The sequence below is a fragment of the Panicum virgatum genome, chromosome 1N (genome assembly GCF_016808335.1).
Source record: "Panicum virgatum strain AP13 chromosome 1N, P.virgatum_v5, whole genome shotgun sequence".
Classification (NCBI taxonomy): Eukaryota; Viridiplantae; Streptophyta; class Magnoliopsida; order Poales; family Poaceae; genus Panicum; species Panicum virgatum.
This window is the reverse complement of record NC_053145.1, coordinates 18,182,677-18,197,167: the sequence shown is the minus strand read 5'-3', so window position 1 is coordinate 18,197,167 and position 14,491 is coordinate 18,182,677. Positions and strand designations below refer to the sequence as shown.

The 14,491-nt window shown below is 40.7% G+C and overlaps 1 protein-coding gene across 6 annotated transcripts; it reads right to left on the bottom strand.

Annotated features, from left to right (window-relative positions):
* On the bottom strand, positions 1-12,634 carry LOC120655411 (protein phosphatase 2C and cyclic nucleotide-binding/kinase domain-containing protein-like). Of its 6 annotated transcripts, XM_039933201.1 has the most exons (15): positions 12,326-12,633; positions 10,359-11,686; positions 9,831-9,962; positions 9,502-9,726; positions 4,422-4,547; positions 4,274-4,336; positions 3,764-3,846; positions 3,036-3,267; positions 2,611-2,921; positions 2,443-2,521; positions 2,278-2,344; positions 1,871-2,148; positions 1,549-1,736; positions 817-973; positions 1-713 (listed from the first exon to the last, which is right to left on the bottom strand). In XM_039933201.1, exons 2-15 carry the CDS (start codon positions 11,427-11,429, stop codon positions 471-473), a joined length of 3,255 nt encoding a protein of 1,084 aa, XP_039789135.1. In that variant the 5' UTR covers positions 11,430-11,686; positions 12,326-12,633; the 3' UTR covers positions 1-470. The 6 variants fall into 6 exon arrangements, 2 of the variants coding, with proteins under 2 accessions (XP_039789135.1, XP_039789136.1); XR_005667488.1 differs by lacking the exon at positions 1-713 and having other exon boundaries at positions 889-973; positions 9,497-9,726; XR_005667486.1 differs by lacking the exon at positions 1-713 and having other exon boundaries at positions 889-973; positions 2,436-2,521; positions 12,326-12,628.
* Positions 12,635-14,491: the final 1,857 nt, after the last annotated feature.

The window sequence follows — 14,491 nt, the reverse complement described above, 5'->3', positions numbered from 1 at the left end:
TTAATGGAATTCTCCACCTTTTCTTATAGCTTAATAGGGTTGAGTACCACCCTCCAAGGCAACACGACAAAGAAGGTTGGGTTTTGAAAAAACCCTGATTGTGGTGTACAAGGCACAACTCCTAAAGCTCACTCGACAGACAAACAGGCTCGATCCCTAGGCCCCTAGCTGAACTCAGGCAAAATATTCATAGAGCAAACAGTCTCTTGTTGTTGACTGAGCACCTATTTGGACCTTCTTTTGGCACATCCCAAATTTTGTAAGATAGTTGCGAGCCGACAGATGATCACAAAAGGAATCTTTGGTATTTACAACTTGTCAATTTCGACCTAACTTATTAGCTAGATTTAGTCACATGTATACCTTCTTTCACGTACTTGATATAAGAATGCTCCATGAAAATCTAAAGACACTCAACTAGAAGTCTAGAACAGATCCATCTTTGGACAATCGTATTTCAACTACTGAGATCACCAATCTTGGATCCATTCTGGAACAGTATGATCATCTGGGTCTTCAATTGGCGCAGGAGACACTGTCAAGTCCTCATAAAGAGTTTCTATACAGCTATTGATGCGCTCAGTGACTTCATCAGGTACTGCATAAGTCCCAGATGCGACTTGTTCCCAGTCAATGCCATCAAACCAGGGATGCTTTTTCACAGCTTCAGCACCACTGGTTCCGAGGCGAACATTTTCATCTATCACAAGTAGCTGTCAAGATGACAGAAGAAATTAAGTAGTTCTGTTGTATGAAATCTGAATAAGCTAAAAACAATCGAAGAGTTGAATTGCAATTGTCGAGATTGGATGTAACCTTGGTTATAAGGTCAACAACTTCCGCACTGAACGTTGATGGAATAACAAGGTGGCCTTTGGCAATTTTTGTAACAGGTTCCAGCTCGCTCTCCCTCCAGGACCCAAATGGCATGTCAGACTGCAGCATGAAATAGATCAAGACTCCAAGTGCCCACCTGATCATACAAAATCAAATTGGCCTGTCAAGATTTCCACTCAAACATTCTGTGTCTGAAAAACACAATCAGGCATTGTCCTGTCAGCACAATGCTAATTTCATTATTTATTCTTTTTCGAGGGTGTATATCTCTCCATTTATTTTTTCTGAGATGAAGGTATCTAATGCAGTTTGCATGCTTCAATCTGTTCTGATAGTATCAGGTTGATGAAATATGCCAGTTCGGCACATGCATCTGACAGAAAAAAATGACATATGTGCTTACAACTACCAGAATCTCCGAATGAAAGGTCACTTAACAAAATAAAATTTCAAAATTTGCATATTCAGCTTGAAAAATTGAACACCCGTTCCATAAACATTATCATTCCAGAAAAGAAGAGGTTAGATGAGGAAACAGTATTTTAAAGTATTTCCATATGCAGTTGGTAGGAGATGCCACATTCCTTTTGAAATCACTACAGTCACATTAGAAAAATAAAGTGAGAAAAAATGACTGCCACAATTTCATAACACATGCGTGATGCATTTATATGGAATGCTTATGTAAGAAAGGGGTCAGTAACCACTTACCAGTCAGCAGGAAATCCATGGCCCCTACCAAGAACTATCTCTGGTGCTAGAGAGTCAGCAATCCCACATATTGTGTATGTCCTTTCACCTTCCATTTTCTTTGCAAACCTAAAATCCACCAGCTGCAGATGTCCTGATCTGTCAAGCATAAGAATGTCTGCCGAAACACCTCTATATATGATGGACTTCTGAAAATGCATAAATACATATCAGTATGTATGTCAAGAGAATCATCATAACACATATTTTGGATTAAATACCAAACCCAATATATAATGTTTCATATGTTGATTGCTCAATAAAGAAGAAAATCACTAATCACCTGATGAAGTTCTTCTATAGCAATAACAACTGAGGCTGCAAAGAACTTTGCAGATGACTCATTTAGCGGTGTATGAAGTATTGAAGCCAGTGAGCAACAAAGGCAGCAATTCAGCAATATTCCTAGACATGACTGGTCAGCACAAGTGCATAAGACTTCTGGCACACAAGCTGATTGGCTCAAGCTTTTCATAAGCTCCTTTTCCTCAAAGACTTGTACTTCCTTATGGAGATCTTGTACTCTCTTGATGTAAAACCTCTTTAAACTTCTGATCTTGTCTGGTCCATGATTCAAACAAGAAAAAGGAAAATCAAAACATGATTAACCAAAACATAGGAGTGTCTATCAGGAAAACTTATTGTCCCATAACATATATCAATATAATCAGGCAGAACTGATTATCATACCAGAGCCCTTAATTTGGACGAGACCAATCTCACTGCAATCAGCAGCATATATGCACATTTTCCATTCCTGAGAAACATATACGCAATTGAGTATCAGTAAAAAAGAATCACAATGAGATCTCCTAAAGCATGCTAGAGAGGAGGAAAGGAGTACTAACCCCCTACCAAATCATATAGCTGCACTCTCCTAAAAGGAAAGTCATCATCTGCAACATTCTTCTTAGTGACCAGAGATTCTTTAATCCTGCATAGAGGCCATACAACAGGATAAGTTTGACGGTTGACAACAATTCGTGGCCTATCTCGATAAAAAAAATATTTCAGACACATTACCTGGCATCAGCTTGTGACAGTTTAGGCAAAGGCCCAACAATTGTATCAAATTTCTCCTTTGCAATAGTAGAACAAGTCACATCACCAACAGCAATAGCAGTGAAACTAATGGTTTCACCAATGAGAGCCCACTCTCCAAAGTGTCCTCCCTCGTCTATCTCAACCACATAATTATCATTTTGCTGACTGCTTTGTGCCTGCTTTGTTTGAGCACTAACAAGGTCCCAAGTATCCGAGTTCATCTGATCAGCAGCCAATATAAGTCTCACACGTCCCCTTTGAATGACATATAATGCAGAGACATCATCATTCTGAAAAATCATATACTCGAGTAAAGTTTAGTTACTACTAGGTTGATAACCAAGAAAAAGAAGCGCAAATTCTTGAAAAGATATCATAAGCAACTGTTTGTTTACTCCAAGTACCTTGTCTACTATTGTTTGCCCATCTGCAAAAGATACTTCAACAAGTGACTCAGCAAGTTGAGTTAGTTGAAGCACTGTAAATCTTGTAAACAGCTCTACTGATCGGAGCAATTTCAATGATGGTATGCTTGAAAATTCTGACATCAGAATTCCCCGAAAATCCTCCCTCTTTAGAGCCCACAATGTTCCACTGGTCACAGCACGAACAGAAGCTTGAAGTGGCTTATTATGCCTGTTTATGACAAGAATAAATGATGACTAGATGAATCAAACAGCGAGTACAACCTGTCTATGTTGATTACAATTTACAAGAGAGTGTGGTAGGTTTCAGAATTAAGACTAAATTCAGAAACATTAATGCTCTCTTAATCAATTTATTCTTCTCAGGTTACAAGAGAGCCCAAAATTTTGACAAAGATTCATGCGCTCTTGAAAAGAGTTTGAGTGATTAGTTTGTGAATATCTACTTCTGGATTTTAGTATGGCGGATGCAAGAAAATGGGACTCGTCCCCTCAAGAGTACAAGAGGAAAAAGAAATTGCATGACTGATAAGTACCATGATACGGATAGCTACTTACTAATATTCATACCATGATTTTTTAAAGATGAACAGTGGTGCTACTGGTGTAATAAACTACACTTCATAGGGATATCCACTGCTGTTTGTTATTAAAGACAATATTTCCAACGATGATACTGATATCATGAACTGTACATATGGACTCACATCAGTGCTAGCTCCCCAAAGGAAGAAAGCTTGTCCGCTGTATATCGATGCAGAACCTTGGTTATTTCCTTTCCATCTTCTTCCTGTTCCATGTAAATCAGCTTAGTATCAGAAAATTGTGCGATGAAGATCAGGAAAAGAGGAATCTTATCAACTAATTGACTTGATTGAAACACATGGTCAGAATAAGTTCAGAACGTAGTCAGCCTAAGGGACATGTATTGGAAAAGTTAGGCAGTGACCAAAGGTTCCGTGCATTCCCTTTGCGTGCCAATTTGTACATCAACAATCAGACAAGCAACTTTATATATTGCATCGGAGCATATATGACGAATTACTACAAGTATTTTGACAAAAAAAGCACTGCTCTTTTAGATAACAAATAATCTGTTGCTTATCTTTGATAAAATCCTTCTGAACAAAAACTGGTGAGTTTGCACTATTACTAGCACAAAACTCACAATCTGAAATCAAATTTACACATGTCAAATATTTAATTAAAATTTATACCTGAATGGCCAGAACTTCATACTCACCACTACCAACTACATAGAAACAGTCACCTTCGCCACCCTGCATCACACAGTATCCTTTTTCAGACTTATAAGAAACCTAAAAATGCAACCACTTAAGATAACAAATATAGAAAGGTAATAACCTGTTGCACTACTATATCCCCAGGTTTCACCTCAACTCGTTGCATACAATCAAGTATAACATGACATTGCGAGTCAGTAAGCTTTCTGAAGAGGAAATGATCATGTAGGACCCGCTCAATATGCGCCTTCATATCGTGTTATTTGAGGTTTGTCAGCAATATGATATCATGTAACATATTAAGTAATGAGAAAGTTTGTAGTGATGAATGTTATATTGTGATCCAAATTCTGATGGGAGAGTGTTGGAATTTGGGCTTGGCCCATTAAGGCCCATGTGGTGCAAACTTTTAATCCCACATTGCTAGTAGAAGTTGAGGAGACCACGTGACTCTCCTATATATCTAATCCATAGGCTTCACCGGAGAATATCAATCCTATTATTCCTCTTGTAAGCCGCCGCTAGGCGTTGTACACAAACACCCGATATAGTGAAGTTCTTGCTGGCTGGCGCCCGTGGTTTTTACCCTTCGCATTGGAGGGGTTTTCCACGTTAAATCTTCGTGTCTTTCTGCGGTTTGATCTTTCTATTTTTCATCATTTTGTTCGCCGTCGCTTCTAACAAGTGGTACTAGAGCCGTGGTTTCAAGTTTGGGTTTCGTGATGGCGTCGATGAAGTATGATCTACCGATGTTGGACTACAAGACAAGGTTCTCGCTGTGGCAAGTCAAGATGAGAGCTATTCTGGCGCAAACCAATGATCTTGATGAGGCGCTGGAAAAATTCGGGAAGAAAAAGAAGGATGAGTGGACCGATGAGGAGAAGCGCAAGGACCGTAAGGCTCTTTCTCTTATTCAGCTTCATCTATCTAATGATATTCTACAAGAAGTGCTGCAGGAAAAGACTGCTGCAGAATTGTGGCTAAAACTGGAATCGATCTGCATGTCGAAGGATCTTACCAGTAAATTGCATATGAAGTTGAAGCTGTACACGCTTAAGATGCAGGAGGGTGATTCGGTGATGGGTCACCTATCTGTCTTCAAGGAGATCGTTGCTGACCTAGGGTCGATGGAGGTTAAGTATGAAGATGAGGACTTAGGTCTTCTTTTATTATGCTCTTTGCCAAGTTCTTATGCAAGTTTCCGTGACACCATACTATTAAGCCGTGATGAACTAACCCTTGCGGAAGTTTGTGAGGCACTCCAGTCTAAGGAGAAGATGAAAGGCATGGTGCAGACAGATGGCTCGTCCTCTAGGGGCGACGCTTTGCATGTCAGAGGCAGATCAGAGCAAAGATCCTCAAGTGATAACAACGATCGTGGCAAGGGCAATGACGGTAGAGGCCGCTCCCAGTCCAAAGGTCCCAAGAAGAAATTCTGTAAGTATTGCAAGAAGAAATCTCATATGATTGAGGATTGCTGGAAATTGCAGAATAAGGAGAAGAAGAAAAATAAATCTGATGATAAGGCTAGTGTTGCTTCTGCTGGTGAAAACTCTGAGTCAGATTGTTTGGTTGTCTTTGCTGGTTGTGTTGCTGGTCATGATGAGTGGATTCTTGATTCTGCATGTTCTTTTCATATCTGCACTAATAGAGATTGGTTCAGTTCCTATAAGTCTTTGCAGAACGGTGATTTTGTGCGCATGGGAGATGATAACCCGTGTGAGATTATTGGCATTGGCTCTGTTCAGATCAAGACCCATGATGGCATGATTCGCATACTGAAGAATGTAAGGCACATACCAGGGATGAAAAGAAATCTGATCTCGTTGAGCACACTTGATAAAGAAGGACTCAAATACACCGGTTCAGGTGGAGTTGTGAAGGTATCTAAAGGTTCTCTTGTATGTTTGCTGGGTGATCTCAATCCTTCAAATTTATATGTTCTCAGAGGTTGTACTTTGCATGGTTCTGTTTCTGCTGCTAATGTTGCTAATGCTGAACCTAGTAAGACTGACCTTTGGCATATGCGTCTTGGACACATGAGTGAACTCGGTATGGCAGAATTGATGAAGAGAAACCTGCTGGATGGCTGCATTCTGAGTGGCAAGAAGTTCTGTGAGCATTGTGTATTTGGTAAGCATAAGAGGGTCAAATTCAATACCTCTGTTCATACCACAAAAGGTACACTTGATTATGTTCATGCTGATTTGTGGGGTCCTTCACGTAAGCCTTCATATGGTGGTGCTCGTTATATGCTTACCATTATTGATGATTACTCTAGAAGAGTCTGGCCTTATTTTCTGAAAAGCAAAGATGATACTTTTGCTGCTTTTATAGAATGGAAAGTTATGATAGAAAGGCAAACTGAGAAGAAGGTCAAGGTGCTTCGAACTGATAATGGTGGAGAGTTCTGTTCGGATGCTTTTGATGATTATTGCAGAAAAGAAGGCATTGTTAGGCATCACACCATACCATACACTCCTCAGCAGAATGGTGTGGCCGAGCGTATGAACAGGACTATCATCTCGAAGGCTCGTTGCATGTTGTCCAATGCCCATATGAACAAGCGTTTTTGGGCTGAGGCTGCTAATACAACATGTTATTTGATCAACAGATCGCCTTCTATTCCACTCAACAAGAAGACTCCTATTGAGGTATGGTCTGGTACACCTGCAGATTATTCACACTTGAGAGTTTTTGGCTGCACTGCTTATGCTCATGTTGATAATGGAAAATTAGAGCCTAGAGCTATTAAATGTCTGTTTCTTGGTTATGGTTCGGGAGTCAAAGGATATAAATTGTGGAATCCTGAAACTAGAAAGACTTTTATGAGCAGAAGTGTTGTTTTCAATGAATCTGTGATGTTTACTGACAGTTTGTCCACAGATGATGCTTTAGTTGAGAAATTGCAGTCACAAGTTAGTGTGCAGGTGGAGCTTATGGATGACCAGGAAAAAAAAGTTGTTGGTAATGATGTTTCAAATAGTGTTCCTGATACTGTTCAGCACTCACCTCCAGTTTCACAGTCTGATTTGCAGCATGAGGAGGATGTAGATTTACCTATTGCTCTTCGCAGATCAAAGAGGAGTTGTGGACCTCCAAACCGTTTAATTGAGGAATGTAATCTGACTTATTATGCTTTGAGTTGTGCTGAACAGGTGGAGGATGCTAGTGAGCCAGCAACATATTCTGAAGCCATTGATTCAGTTGATAAGGAGAAGTGGATCTCAGCTATGCATGAGGAGATGCAATCTCTTGAGAAGAATGACACATGGGAGATTGTAAGCTTGCCTGAGAAAAAGAAGATTGTTCGCTGCAAATGGGTCTTCAAGAGAAAGGAGGGTTTGTCTTCTAGTGAGCCTCCAAGATTTAAGGCAAGGTTAGTTGCAAAAGGTTTCAGTCAGATTCCTGGTGTTGACTATAATGATGTGTTCTCTCCAGTTGTGAAGCATAGCTCAATTCGGACTTTCTTTAGTATTGTTGCTATGCATGATCTTGAGCTTGAGCAGTTAGATGTGAAGACTGCATTTTTACATGGAGAGCTTGAGGAGGAAATTTACATGGATCAGCCAGAAGGATTCATAGTGCCAAGCAAAGAGAATTATGTTTGCAAATTAAAGAAATCCTTGTATGGTTTGAAACAGTCTCCTCGTCAGTGGTATAAGAGGTTTGATTCATTTATGTTGTTACATGGTTTTAAAAGATCTGAATATGATAGCTGTGTTTACATTAAGATTGTTGAGGAATCACCTATATACTTGCTGTTATATGTTGATGACATGCTTATTGCTGCTAAGAGCAGAAAAGAAATCACTACAGTAAAGAAATTGTTGAGTAGTGAATTTGATATGAAGGATCTTGGTGTTGCTAAGAAAATTCTAGGTATGGAGATTACTAGAGACAGAAAATCTGGTTTATTATTTCTTAGTCAGCATAATTACATTAACAAGGTTCTTCAGCGTTTCAATATGCATGATTCAAAGCCAGTTAGTACTCCTATTGCACCTCACTTTAAATTGTCAGCTGCTCAGTGCCCTAGTTCTGAGGAGGATGTTGAATACATGTCAAAAGTCCCATATTCTAGTGCTGTTGGTTCTTTGATGTATGCCATGGTTTGCTCTCGCCCAGATTTATCATATGCTATGAGTTTGGTTAGCAGATACATGTCTAATCCTGGTAAAGAACACTGGAAGGCAGTTCAGTGGATTTTCAGGTACCTCAGAGGAACAGCAGATTCTTGTTTGAAGTTTGGGAGAACTGATCAGGGACTCATTGGTTATGTGGATTCAGATTATGCTGCTGATTTGGATAGGCGCAGGTCACTCACAGGTTATGTGTTCACTGTTAGCAGTTGTGCTGTGAGTTGGAAGGCTACTTTGCAGCCTGTTGTTGCTATGTCTACCACAGAAGCAGAATATATGGCTATTGCTGAAGCGTGCAAGGAGGCAGTTTGGCTGAAAGGTTTGTTTACTGAGCTGTGTGGAGTTGGTTCTTGCATTGATCTATTCTGTGACAGTCAAAGTGCTATTTGCCTCACTAAAGATCAGATGTTTCATGAAAGGACAAAGCATATTGATGTCAAGTACCATTATGTTCGTGATGTTATTTCACAAGGTAAATTGAAGGTATGCAAGATCAGTACTCATGATAATCCAGCTGATATGATGACTAAACCAGTTCCTGTAGCTAAGTTTTAGCTTTGCTCAAGCTTAGTTGGTTTGACAGTTTAGCCCAAGAGGCTATTTGGCGCCAGAAGTTCTGTTCTTTGTTGTGTTCAGGTGATGATTTTGATATGCTACAAGAAGGAATTTGTCTCAAGGTGGAGTATGTTATATTGTGATCCAAATTCTGATGGGAGAGTGTTGGAATTTGGGCTTGGCCCATTAAGGCCCATGTGGTGCAAACTTTTAATCCCACATTGCTAGTAGAAGTTGAGGAGACCACGTGACTCTCCTATATATCTAACCCATAGGCTTCACCGGAGAATATCAATCCTATTATTCCTCTTGTAAGCCGCCGCTAGGCGTTGTACACAAACACCCGATATAGTGAAGTTCTTGCTGGCTGGCGCCCGTGGTTTTTACCCTTCGCATTGGAGGGGTTTTCCACGTTAAATCTTCGTGTCTTTCTGCGGTTTGATCTTTCTATTTTTCATCATTTTGTTCGCCGTCGCTTCTAACAATGAAAACATTAGACCTTACTTGCTCTTCCCATGTTTTTCGATGCGATGGAGATGGCGGGACCCATAATTGGCCATCTTCCAGAGAACTTTCAAGAGCCCTCAATCGTGTGCATGATAAATCATGCCTGGAACGCTGATTGTTGGTGTTGGAACTTACTGTTAGTGGTGATTCAGAGCCTGCCAATCCTACTACTTGCTGAGGAGGTTGTAAAGACACTTTTGTAACAGTCTGGGTAGATTCCATCTAGTAAAACAGTGAACATAAAAATATGTGAGGCTTCTTCAGGGACTTTGATGAAACAATTGGCGTGGAAATAATGCACAGAAACTACAAAGTAAGTTTCATACATCAGTTAACCCATTAATATGCACAAGTATGATTGTAATATCATCTGTGCGAGTTTCATACTGTAGCCAAAGACGATATGACTCAGCAACAATTTCTGCACATGCATCTCGAGGATCCTTGTATTTAGAAATCTGCAAATTCACCACCATAGGGATAAAAGTTTAGCCCCCATATAGTTTAAAACTTCATTCAAAGATTTAGTTTATTAGGGGAAAAGATATTAAAATTTAATTCAAACAGTACTTTACTGTAATTCCGAAAATGGCGGATTTGACCAAGTCATAGAAAACAGATATTAGGGGACAATGATAGGTATAGTGAATATCCCTCAAAGGTGGACAACAACATAGTTCCTATCTATATGGCAAGTGGCGACTGCAACTTCGCTAATTGAATAGAAAATATTTCATTATTTTCATATCTAATACATCCATATAACTGCAATTTGGGTTTTGGGTTGCTCCAAATGGTCTGAATTTTGAATGATGCAAACAGTAAAGATTATGCAAATAGTAGATGTAACTTACCATGTCAACAACTGTTTGACTGGAAAGGAACTCAAAAACCCCATCACTAGCAAGAACAAAAAATGGATTCTTGGAATTGAGATCCAGAACAAAAATCTCAGGATCTGCAATGACACCAATGGACTCAGCAACAGAATCTCCAATGCTACGTGTAAAAGCAGTTCCTGGGTACATGCCATTTTGCACCCATAGCCTTGGAGGATCCCCATCATCACTTTCCTCAGTACCCCAACACTGCACATCTGGGTTCTTTAGCCCCTCTATTTGATCCAACGTCAGAACTCTAGCACCACATGCCTTGACCCTTTCAAGCTCATCAAACCGGTAAGGAGTTTGATCTATGGAGAGGTCAACAGCAACAATATCATCCCCTCGTTTTTCAGCAATAACGGCACGTGAGTCGCCAGTATTTGCAACATATATAGTTTTACCCCTGACCAATATAGTTATTGCTGTAGTACCACTCATGGAGTCATCCAAGTTGTCGGCATGAAGTTGCAAGTTTGTTGCCACGAAAGCAGCATGAAGAGCCAGGACAGCATCAGTGCGGAACCGATTATCTCTGAGCAGGTTCTCACATAATCTTCGCTTCACAAACTGTGAGCACTGGGCTCCATATTCTCCATGACCATCAAACACACCAAAGAAGTGGTCATCAGGACTTGTTCCAAATGGAGTATGTATGCAGTAGCTATCTTGGTTTGGCTTGTCCAGTGATTCTGGGTAGTAACCTCTTTGAGACAAGTAGGAGTATCTCAGATAATAGTTGCCCAAAGGGACCTGAACTTTGCGTGAACCATCAGGAGGAAGAAACTGTGATGAGACCCTCGATAGTCGGCTGATGCCAACAGTTGATTCCCTTGTAGTGCACATTTGGTTCAAGGCATCATCATCTTCCCCAAGATCATCAGAAGAGTCATCTGAACCAGTGGAATCAGTCTTTCCCCTGCCTCGGCTTGACTTTCCCCTTGATTCTCTTGAGGAGTCGGATGTCTGCCCGAGGCAGAGGCACCCATTTGAGCACAAAGAGCACTTCAGTTGTGAACAACATTTGGAAGCTGAACAGCCCATGAATCAGAGGTAAAAGCAGCTGTGACCAGACCAATTCAGCACGAACAACATGAGCAATAGAAAAATCCTCCACTGTATCTATCAATTAATTGTCTAAGGGCATGGGACAACTCAGAATTTATAGAATCTGGGGAACTTAAATAGCCATTCCCCACTCTGTAAATGGCACTTATTGAACATATCAGAATTCAGAAAGCTCTCTTTGACAGTTAAAAATCAAAATGGGGGGAGTTGATAGGACTCCGTCCAATGCTTACCTGAAATGAAAACAAAATGTGTAGCAAGTCAACAATAACGGACAAACTCATTTCAGAAATAAAATTAACAAACTAACTGCTCTCCGTGAGAATTTATGCAAAGCAGTTCTGAAAGGAAAAGTATACAGAAAATGAGGCAAAGGAAGCTTCTGATATGCAACATACTTAATGACAATCTAATAAGCATAATCCTCGTAGCTCTGAACCTTATGAACTCTAAGAAAATGCAGAAAGTGATGAACGTGGACGCTAACACAAGAGCAAAAGGATGATCATTGTCGCACCTACAAAAGTAAAAAAAAAACATTTTACATACAGTTCTACCAAGACTTTGACAACAGCGAAGTACACTGTAGGAACTAGCAGAGTCCCTTGACCAAACAGAGTCCCTGAACATGCACAGTTCACCTTTGCGTGAGATCTTTGCACAGCTACATACAAGTAATAAGCAAGGACCAATCACTACCAAAAGAGGACCAACAAGAAGTAAATGATCAACGCCAAGAGCCCGAAATGTGGAAGAGCCCGATATGGTACAACACTACTGGCAAGTCTGTACTTGAAGTTCAAGAAAGTGCAAAAAAGACGAACGAGAAAAGGAAAAAAACAGTAAAAGGGAGTGCCAGGCATGTAACTTACGGCAGCAGAGATCAGCAAAGGAGGAGGAGAATAGCACCGGCAGCAGCATATCCGGCTGCGTCGGCGGCAGCCTTGTGAGGAGAAGAATGGATAGGGGAAGTGGGCGAAGAATGGGGAATTTTGTGAGGTGGGTAGCGGAAGCAAGCAAGGCACAACAGCAGCAGGCAGCGCGGAGAAGGAGAAAGGGGGCGGAGTGGGGTGGTGGCAGTAGGGTAGCCGCTAGCTAGGCTAAGCTAGGCAGTGGAGGAAGGGAGAAGGGAGGGGAGGCTGCAGGGTGGGAGGAAGGAATCGGTGATGGCCATTAATGCATCGGAAAGCGAGAGGAGAAGCCGCGAGCGAGGTGATGCGGTGATGCCAACCCCACGCCACGCCACCAATCTTGTGGGGCAAAATATTCAGTGCAAATCATTTTCTCGGTGGAAATATGAAAACCCTGTGAAAAAATATAGTTGGAATATTAAAAAAATTCAAACGATGCACATCCATAGTGCATCATTAGATGTACTTTGTATCAAAAGTTGAGATGCATACTCAATCTATAAAAATTCAAACAAAAACGACAAACTCAAAGTGCATAAAGCACTAGAAGACAATTTTGTCCTGTAGTGCACTTGCATATGAAATTTGTTATTTTCATATGAATTTTTTCAAAACGACTTTGCATCTCAACTTTTGATACAAAGCACACTTAATGATGCACTATGGATGTGCATCATTTGAAATTTTTTAGGCACTCGTAACTATAATTTTTTAAAGGGTTTTCACGTTTCCACCGAGAAGGTAGTTTGCACTGAATATTTTGCCATCTTGTGGATGGGACCAAGTCTGCAGCTCCCTCCCCCTGCACGCGCCGCCGCAGCTCTTCTCCAAACTTTGATGTACATGCAGGCTTTATTGATGCATGAGAAGACACATATCATCATCGTCATCATTATCAATCTAATCCACTTGATCTATTTACTCTCCACTATTAAAAGTTTATAAAAATCCCCCTATTGCCTCAAGAAATGAAATTGGCCATTATACTTATCCAGGAAACAACATAAAAGGGTTGTCCAGAGAAGGGACTGCAGAAGCACAGTTCCCTCTCAAAGGGCAAAGGGAGGTACTCGCTTCGATTGCCATGGCCCCCTGCAGCTGCAGGGTGAGGATTAAATCTGACTGGAAGTGCCCTGTCGGCACCTTCCCCTTTCAATGAATCAGCTGGCCCCTCCGCTCCCTCGACGTTTTGGTGCCCCGTTCATTCACCCAACAGCTCCACAATAGTGCTATGGTCCTTGTAGGAAAATGAAAAGGCGTTCATGGCATCATTTAAGAAAACCTCTTCTAGTAATTATTATACCTTTTAATCGGCAATAAATATATATACATAATAAATATTTTATCTTTGAACCGGCAATAGGAAAACTACACTAGATTGCTAGTGGTTTGGGAGAAGACAATTCAACAGAGGAATTACTTGACTGGATTTTTTTTTCCTTCTGGCGCACCTTCAGTGCTGAATTATTAGATTGTTTAGGCATTGGAATTGTCTCCAAGTTATCTGTTTAATAACCCTCAAAACCTGTATTACATTGCTAGCACCGTCCCAAAAATTTCTCTGTCGATGTCAATGTTTTAGCCTCAAACCAAACAATGGCCAGTTTTAAGTTTCTTTTTAGATTAAGGAAACGCTCCGATCTTGAACATTCACATGTAAATGTCTATGACCATAAAGAAACATATCTGGTCACAAAACTAGAAACAAGCTTACATGAGTACTTAGACTCCAACCCTTATACCGAGGAACACAAAAGACAAAAAGAAAAAAATAAGAAAGCATGAAAGACTAAGTTTTAAACTTCTTCTACGCCCTTCCTTTAACCCTGCTTTAAGTTTCTTTGCACTACAAAATATTAGCTTCACTTGTTTGTACTGCCAATCAAATAGCCCGCCCCTTAAATTACATTGGACACCCCTTAAATGTTCCTCTCGTTCTCATCATGGCATAGGGGTTTTTGCGGCCTGTTGGCGCCGTCGCTGAGCAGGCAAGCAAAAGACGACGATGGAGAGAGCACGGTGGGAGAGCTTGGCGCGAATTAGGGAAAGGAAAGAAGGCAAATTGCCCGCAAACGCCGCGCGAGAAAGGAACCCGTGGGGCAGGAGCAGCTGTCCATCGAGGTGACC